The sequence below is a fragment of the Epinephelus fuscoguttatus genome, linkage group LG7, assembly GCF_011397635.1.
Source record: "Epinephelus fuscoguttatus linkage group LG7, E.fuscoguttatus.final_Chr_v1".
In the NCBI taxonomy this organism is placed as follows: Eukaryota; Metazoa; Chordata; class Actinopteri; order Perciformes; family Serranidae; genus Epinephelus; species Epinephelus fuscoguttatus.
The window spans coordinates 43,917,617-43,926,936 of NC_064758.1; the positions used below are offsets into that span (position 1 = coordinate 43,917,617).

A 9,320-nucleotide genomic window follows, 5' to 3' on the forward strand; every position below is an offset into this window, starting at 1 on the left:
TTTACCAACTGCCCGGTGTGACAGAAAAATGCCGAATTGCTTGCCCACCTCTGCGTATCTTTTTAAATCCAATGTCAATTTGAAATAATGTTTACGTCTCCCATACCTTGCCAATTATATAATTAATTTAAACAAATCTGACCTGGGGTTTGGTTTTGCTCCAGCACTTAGTGTGTGAAAAGAATAAAATTGTGAAAGAGATGTCCTTTTTTCCACTTGAGCTTCTGCCGTGTTGGTGCATGAAAATAGCCAGAATGCAGGAAATAAAGTGTCAGATGCTAAAAATCTCCCCGGGGGAGGACCCCCAGACCCCCTACTTCATTTCTTTTATTTCATTTTGTTCCCCTTGGGCATGGGGTCACTACGAAGGTGTCCCTTACTTTTACACATTGAAGGTTTTAAGGATTCTTACCGTGTTGGTAGTGCATTCCAGCACAAAGCAGGTTTTAGGGGGTTTTGTGTTGTTTGCAAGCAGATGTAAATGACAAGGATTTTTTTGTTGTTTTTTTTTGTTGTTTTCAAAATGTCCACATGAAAATACTGATCTTTTATAAAGAGGTGAGACAGACTGCTGAACAGGATTTATCTGTTTATTGAATCAACTCATAAATCAGAAGTGTCAATATATCTTCTTGCAGTGATGTCATCGAGGCTTGACACTCTGGCAGAAGTGACATCATCAGTGGGGATGTGACATCACCATGGCACATGGACATGGTGGGGATCTTCACAGCTGCCTTCCACAAACATAAGGTTTCTTTATGGTGCAAGCATTGTCGTTAGGTTTACCTAGAATTTAAAAAGTTAAAAAAAGAAACAATTAGGGTTGCACAGAATGATAATTTTACTTACTGATTCATCTTATAACAGGTAATCAGTGCGTACCCCTGTAGTTCATCTCCATGCAGTGTTCCTTCCGGCGACCGTTGTTGGGCTCTCCTGGGCCCCACAGACCTTTAAAGTTTATGTACTTGTGACCATTACTCCACATCCACACACCCTCCTGAAATAAAGTTTTCACAGTCAGTCCAGTCACAAAAATTATATTATTCCATCATGTAGTCCAAATCACACGTCAGACTCTCATCAATGCAGCTACCACACTGAAAACAGAATCAGTATCAGGCTCACAGGGAACAGTTGCATCACATCATGTTTATTGTCAAATCACTCACCTTTGCCGTGTCATGGGCTCCAACCCAAGTTTGGTCATTTTTGTCAGTCACTCTGTTGATCAGGGCTTTGAGAAAGTCGTGCTCACCTAGGTTAGCAATCGAAGCCAAATTCCCACCGAGGGCAATGCAGGCACGCTGATAAAAGAGACAAAGTGTGAAGTGAAAAAGATAAAGGGAGTGAGAGAAAATCACTCAGAGATGTAATGAGTTCAATGAGAAGAAGTGAATTAAGCTTCTTTTACTGAAAGATTCTTGTAAGAACACACTAATCAAAATGAGACCTATTATAATTATTTTTCATATTTTTCATATTTTGTTTCACATATTTATATATATATATATATACACACACACACACACACACACACACACATATATATATATATGTATATATATATATATATATATATATATAGTGTTACAATGAAGGATGTTCATTATAAACATGGTCAATGTGTCAAATAAAGAGGTAAATGTATGTAAAAGTAATCCCAGTGAGCTGAAACCTCAGGCCCCAGATCGTTCTTAATACTGTTTCCAGCTGTTTTAACTACTCTGTCTCCAGTATGATGTCCTGATTTGCCCTTTTTTTTTATACAGCAACTGCTGCAACTAGAGTGTGCCAGGGCTGATGTCAAAACCCGGAAGTTTAGCATTGCGCTGGTTCCCGGAAGAGAAAGTGAATGTGATTTTTGCATTGCGTTTTGGATTATGTCAGAAAATAAGCTCTGTGGCTAACACAAGTTTATGATACTTACAGGTTTTGTTCAGCGAGATAATCTTCACATATGAACACCATTCATACCACATTTGAAGCTTAAATGCGATCGCCAGAAGTAAAAAGCTAACGTTAGGCTTTAACGGACTACATGACTACTCCACGGTCACATGACTCTTGACGTCACTGCCACTAAGCTTTCAACTGATTTTGGCTGCTTTATTTTAAAAACATTGTATAATGGGGAAATCGGACTGTTTAAGCTAAATAAGAAGCTGTAATGGCGGACTGCCAGCACTCTCGCCTGTTCGGGGTGATGACGTTTAATGTCCCCGACAGGGTTTGTAGTCGTATTGAGCAACTTGTTAGCAACCGCCTTTTTTACGACACGTAAAAGCTTCAAAATTCACAAGTAGGGTATTTACTGACGTGTTTTATGTCGTAGAACAAAACCTGAAACTCGCTTAAGCTTTTGTTAACCACAGACCTTATTTGAGGCATTTTACCAAAATCCCATTCAAAAAACGTATTGACTTTTAGACGAGAGAACCGGAGGTGCTAAAAGCGCTAACAGAGTTCCGGGTTTACTGGCACACTCTATTAACCTGGTTGCCATAATGGTTAATTTCGCCTCAGTTTTGGATCATATTCCTGCTGGAAAAGTTCTTGTCTTGTTTAGAAGCTGTTATTTGTGATTTTTAATGGTAGAATATGACACTAATTTCCATTACAGTCATTCCCCAGCTGCAAGTACTCTGCTAAGGAACATGTGGCTACATGCTAACATCAGGAAACTTCGTGGTTGCTGATGTTGTTAATTACTCTGCGATTGCGAATCATATTCCTGCTGAAAGATGTCTTGTGTTTAGAAGTTTTACTGACGATTTTTCACTGTAGAAAGTGTCGCTAATCTCCCTAACGGTCATTCTCTGGCCACAAGTATGCTGCTAATGTACATTTAGCTACATGCTAACATCAGGAAATCATTAACCTTGTTGCCACAATTTTATTTCTCCCCAGTTTTGAATCTGTAAGTACTTTGCTAATAAACATGTAGCTACATGCTAACATAAGGGAAATGTGCAATCGTGGTTGCTGATATTGTTAATTACTCTCTGATTGCAGATCATATTCCTGCTGCAACGTGTCCGGTCTTGAAGCTTTTATTGGTGATTTTTTAACGGTAGAACATGCTGCTAATCTCTGTTACAGTCATTTTCTGGCTACAAGCACACTGCAAATAACAAGTGGCTACATGCTAAGGTCAGGGAAACATTAATTTGGTTGCCATCATTGTTAATTTCTCTTCAATTTTGGATCATGTTCCTGCTGGAACTATCTGGTCTTTTTTAGGAGCCTCTATTGGTTATTTTTCATGGTACAACATGTCGTAATCTCCGTTACATGCTAACAACAGGAAAACATAATCTTGATCACTGGTGTTGTTAATAACTCTCCAATTGCAAATCATATTCCTGCTGGTGTTTTTTAGAAGCTTTTACTGTTGATTTTTATTTGGTAGAAAGACTTCATACAGAAGGTGGACACATTCCAATTGACCTATGGCTAAGTCCCGCCCTCAAACGCGATGAGCCAATCACAGTGCGTATAGCCATTCCCATACACTGGGACATTCTCTGCCGGGACGTCCATTGAAATGCATTACAGAAAGTCAGTTTGTTCGGTTTTATGAGCTTTTTCTGAGATTTGAAGTTTAAAAATGGTCAAACGGTGTGCATGGGGTACATGCAACTCTGACACAAGGTATCCTGAGAGGCTGGGCGACCAGGTGTATTTTTTACACTTTAAACCACATCTCAAGTGAGAAAAGTGTCTCCTTTGGATAAAGTTGTGTGGTAACGTTAGACCACAACATCAACTCAACGTGAATAAGATTAACAATGATGTCTACATCTGTTCTAAGGTAAGTCAACATTGTGTTTGAGGCAACATATTGTCACTTTGCTGGAAAGAAATATAAAGTTATCTTTAACATCTCTAGCTAACGTTAGCTAAAGTTAGCCTAACGTTAGCTCCTAGCTGCGTTGTTCATCATGTCACCTTGTTTGCTGGGAGTTCATTAGCCTATTTTGTTCTAGTTTTGTACTTTGGTGATGGTACATCATTGTTAGCTGTTGTCCAAAGGGCTCTAGTTAAGCTAACGTTAACTTCTGGAGCTTAGCTTCATTAACTTATCTGTAATGGCAGAGATAACAAAGGTTGGCAAACGTTATGCTGAATGATTCAGTGTAAATACTGTAGCACCAAACTAACGGAGAGACACTCTTGGTAAAGATGGTAAAAAGGCCGTTATCCTTTTCTCATATTCTGAGCCAAAAACCTTAACTTCAGTGGCACTTTAACTTGTTGTCTTTGATGGTGACGGCAACCAGATGCGGTTCACAAGCGTACACTGTGACCTGTAAATTTTGGCTTGTAATTTAAGCTTTTCATCGACCTTCTCAACAATAAAATGATGAATATATCCCTCCAATGTGTAGTTTAGGCCCTTTTGGTTACTTCTCAATGACATCTGATCGTTATGTCCCCAAAAATCATCAACTGCCTCCTGTGAAATGCCGTGTACTGTGACACCTGCCATAGCGCCGCTCACTGAATGTTGATAGTTTGTCCAGGTGAGTGGAGGGGGGCGTGGCTTAGCCATAGGTCAATTGAGTAGAAATGCGTGCAGTAGTGTTTCTCCTGCTGGCCCTGTCCATGAGTTCCCACTCAGCTGATAGATTTTACAGTTTGATAACGTATCATATTTTTTAAAATCACTTTTCTCATCTTGAGGGATGTTTTACAAATATCGTGGAGTAGAGGATTTGAGGAGGGACACTGGGATGAACCCCTGGATATTTAAGCATGGTGGGACCCACAGAGCAACTCACTATAAACTTACAACAGCTGAGCGACTAACTCAGAATTTGCCTTCTGCTAACCTGAATGGGAATAGAATGATCTACAGACGTCTCTTTCCGAATCTATGTCTATGCTGAGAAGTCTTTTTGAGTCCCATGACATCACGTCACAGACCCAGTTATTGTAATTCCAGGTTTGGCCACTATATAAAATTGGCTTCAAGCGCCGCTGCTGTTCCTGGGGGCTTGGTGAACACAGGTCCCAGCACAGACAGTATGAAGAAGATAAGGTGTTTTTTGACTATTAAGGCATGTGAACATGTTCTAGTAGAAACCTTAAAGAGAAGTATGAACCTAAAAACGAGCATAATGGGTCCCTTTTAAATCATATCTAATGAACACAGTTTGGCAGTTGTAACTCATATTATTCCATGAAGTACCTCTGCATCAGCCCAGTCCTTTGGAGCATGGTGGTACATGTAACAGTTATCTTTATACTGGGTCCAACCAGAAGGGCAGGTCTTACAGGGGTCACAGCAGTCTGAAACACAGTTGTACATCATTAGAACAACAGTCATATTACTCATGTTTGTCTAGGTTTATATTTATTCAGGTGTTTAATAATGCAGCACTCACATGCCATAAGTAGATAGGTAGTTACTGATCTGTAATCATTCCTCTTACACTATAAGAAATGGGGGGCAAACGACAGTTCTCACCATGTGAAAAGAACCACCAGGTTCATTGGAAGCTAATGTGACGTTTCATCAGTCTACATTAGACAAATCAAGTGCACACCATCCATAGTTTAAGTCTTTTCAGCACAACATTCCTTCTTTGTGTGTTCAGGAATTTCCCCTCTGGGATTAATAAAGTATATAAAATTAGAAATTAGAAAATTAGGGACAGTGCCTTGTTTAGCTGAAGCTTTTTTGTTTAACTTGTCCTTTTTGGATAAACTTTTGAACAAATCTTTGCACAGAGGGAGGACAGTGGATTTTGTTCCCCATCACCGACACTCAAAGTGCAGTAAGAAGGGATCTGTTAATGGCCACTATGAAAAGGAAGAATGATTACAGAAGTAAAACCTGTTCAAGTGTTAATTGGGCACATGACTATTGTTTTAAGACAGAACCTGTGAACCTATCCTTTAAGTGAACAAGTGCTTGAAGACAGTGGAAGTTTATAGATATTATAAATCAATAAAGCTGTACTTGTCTGCTCAGGAAAGCAGCAATCTTAGAAGAAAAACATTTGAAAACTTATAATAGTTTGAACAGCAGTCACAAAGTGCCAGCTGCTGTATTATAACCATACAACTTTGAGAAGTACCAACCTTGACACTGTGCCTGTGAACGTAAAGAAAAGATCATTAGCACTGAACTCAACTGGAACTTGTCTCTTTTTTCTAACTTAAGACTTGAGCTTTATTGTGTATGTTATTGCTCAGTATCCATTACCTTACTCACTACATTTCATCACACTGTTAGTTAGTGTGAAGACAAAGTATGGAAATGACATATGTTGAAATCATGATGCTGGGCTCAGAGACACGCTACTAGTGTTTAAAGATCAGGTGTTATAACACAAACATCTTTCTGAAATGAATGTATATATTACTTACATTTCCAATCCACAGTCCACTGGTCAAACAGAGGACCGCAATCAAATGAAGACTTGATGCCATCTGTGGAAAGACACAGTATATTAATGAAACTGTATGCACCATAGATCAGTATATTAATTGTCTAACTGTTAACTTAAATTACAAAAATGAACTTTTGAAATATTATTTTTTACAGCATTTTTTATTTTTTTAGTGATATGGAAAAAGAAAGTGAGCACATTTTACAGGAACAATAAACTAAAAAGGGGGATTTTGCATTAAAGTGAAAATTAAATGTAATAATGAAAAGATAAAAAGTATTTTCTGTAGCTATGAATGAAAACAGCTGATGCAGTGATGACAGGCAGGAATGAGAGCCTTACCTTGTTGTGATGATCAGGTGAGGTTGCACTTGCAGCAGTCGCAGGTAGCAGGGTGTCTTTGAGAGGGAACGCCTCAGTTTATATATCTTCTCTGGTTGTTTTGACTCCAACACCTGCAATGCGTTTTTCTTTGATCTCAAGATAATGTTTAATTATTGTAATTGATGTTTAATTTATTGGCTCTGACTTGAAGAAAAAACAGAATGTTCTTCAAACAGTTACAAATTAGAAAATGGCACTCAAATGATATTTGACCCCAGGGAAGGGAGAGTCCAGGACGACGTAACCACTGGTCAAAGTGAGTTGTGCAGGTGTGCTCTCATAAGTACTTGGGCATACATAAGGACCGCTTATATAAAACAGCAGTTTCATCTTTACTCATGCAAGTAGGCACTTTGTTTCATGGCTTGTGTATTATGGTTTTATGCGTCTTTGAGCTCCTTCTCATTCCTACAATGCCTGTGTTTTTATATCTTTCTCATGTGCAAAACTTTATATATCCTCTGCTTATTTTTGTTATATGTAATTCATTAGATTTGTGGTGTAGTATTGTACTGTCATGTTGATTGCAGCTGGGTAAAGTGCTATTACCCAGTGAAATTTCCCTCTAATTGGGACAATAAAATATGTTCCTCAGTAGGCAGTTTCCTGCCAGGTGGCTGCATTCCAGCTGCAACCTGAGCAGATGACTTTAGACAAACTTGTAGTTCCAGTGCTTATTATGAGGATAAGTCCATTTTAATGACTGAAACACAGCAAAGAAATGTTGTCATCCATAACTGGACTAACTTTCTCTGTTGGCTACAGCACAACAAAGTAGAAGGTATCAACAATAAGCACAGTTAATTGCCTTTATCTCTGAAAAGTGTACGAGAAAACATAGAATATATTCCTAATCTATCCTCCACTTAGACTGAAATAGATTTTGTTTTTAGGTAGCTAAAATGCATTTTGCTGAAAACCCTGATTCACAGCAATGCATAGCAAACAGGGAGTGCATCGACCACCATCTACTGAATTTAATACACTGACTCTAGATAAGTACCTAATGTAAACCCACTTCAGAAATCCCAAACTATCCCTTTCATAGAAAGAGAAGCGCAGATATTGATTTTTATGCTTCTCTCCCAGAGGCATTATGTTTTCAGATTGTCCATCTGTCGGTTCATCCGAACATCATGTGAACGTGACATCTCAAGAAGCCTTGAGAGAATTTCCACAGATTTGGCACAAACGTCCACTTAGAATCAAGAACGAATTCATTCGAATTTGATGGTCAAAGGTCAAAACATGTTAAAGCTAGTTGCGCAATTTCATGTCATACGCTTATTCACGAGAGTTGACCAATTAGTGGCACGATAGCCAATCACCACTGATAGATCCTCTAGGGACGTATTATGCTGAGAACATTTCATTCTGCAATTTTACACACGTATGATGTGAGTCAACACAAAATATTCTAGGGTTCAAAATTGGGGGACAAGAATTGATACAGCATGCTATCGTGATATTTTTGTGTTGCAATATTATATTGTCATGCCAAGTATTGATTTTTTTATTATATAAATCATTAATATGAAAAATACAAATTAAACTTTAGGTAATAGAATTATATAATCAGTTGTTTTTTTTCAGTTCTCCAGATACATTTTAATGCTACAGTGCTGAAGTGAGATGAACAGACTGAAAACAAATAAAACAAAAGTTGTCAAAGTTTGTCTTTGTGGACATAATTTACTGTTGAAAAAAGGTAATAAATTGCAGTATATTTTATCACAATGCTCAGCATATCACAACATGATTAAAAACGCAATAATATTGTATTCTGTTGAGTTAAGTGGCAAGGTGGTGTGGTGGTTAGCACTGTGGTAAGTACACCAAATGTGCTGGTATGCCGATGTCTCTTGTTGCTAGCAAACTTTAGTCTGATAGCAGAGTGAGATGAAATACAACAGCTTGTTAGTTATTCTTTATTTCACATTCATACTGAATGTTTCTGCTGTTAGCTGTTGTTCATGAGCATGCAGTGGATGCCTTCTTCCACACTCTGACAGCCATATGGACCTGGCTTTGTGCACAGGAGAATGATCATGTTGATCCATGAAAGGGCCGAACACAAACTGCTGACACAAAAAAAACTCTAAAATATAATTGTATGCTGCAGCAACAGTAGGGCTCAAGCTCCGACCTTTAACAACAGCCTCAGACAACCAGTCCACATAAGGACAGGGGCGTCCGTGTTCTTTTGTCCGTTCACCGTAAAACAGAAATCAATGTAATGATGACAGAGTTTATATAACACACTGCTGCTGGCCTATTTACCCCCGTGTACATGACGACGTGTCAAATTTGGGACTGTTGAAAACAAGACATCCTCACTCCGACCTCGTCTCATATCGACACTTGGTCATGGACTTTGCACATCCAGATACGACGTCCAAGATACCCTGGGTGTGTTGGTTGCTGACGTTGTGGGGAGCTGTGTCAAGTTCTGCCTTCTACATGTATTGTCGTCTTTCAAAATACACTTCTGTTATCACATGAAGTTTACCGTTTACATACAGTTTCTTTCAA

At 38.6% G+C, this 9,320-nt stretch overlaps 1 protein-coding gene across 1 annotated transcript; it reads right to left on the minus strand.

Moving 5' to 3' along the window:
- Positions 1-576: 576 nt before the first annotated feature.
- On the minus strand, positions 577-6,822 carry LOC125892289 (galactose-specific lectin nattectin-like). The gene is made up of 7 exons (XM_049582231.1): positions 6,747-6,822; positions 6,382-6,444; positions 6,094-6,106; positions 5,198-5,298; positions 1,176-1,310; positions 886-1,003; positions 577-789 (listed from the first exon to the last, which is right to left on the minus strand). The coding sequence occupies exons 2-7, from the start codon at positions 6,442-6,444 to the stop codon at positions 728-730; spliced, it is 492 nt and encodes a 163-aa protein (XP_049438188.1). The 5' UTR covers positions 6,747-6,822; the 3' UTR covers positions 577-727.
- Between the last annotated feature and the right edge of the window lie 2,498 nt (positions 6,823-9,320).

What these genes read in the sequence shown, in the direction of transcription:
- LOC125892289 (XM_049582231.1), bottom strand. Translation starts at nt 6,444, where the DNA reads ATGGCATCAAGTCTTCATTTGATTGCGGTCCTCTGTTTGACCAGTGGA. An exon ending in AGGACTGGGCTGATGCAGAG is followed by an intron (nt 1,311 to 5,197) that starts GTACTTCATGGA and finishes CTCTTTTATCAG; the next exon opens with CGTGCCTGCATTGCCCTCGG. An exon ending in GAGCCCATGACACGGCAAAG is followed by an intron (nt 1,004 to 1,175) that starts GTGAGTGATTTG and finishes ACTTTATTTCAG; the next exon opens with GAGGGTGTGTGGATGTGGAG.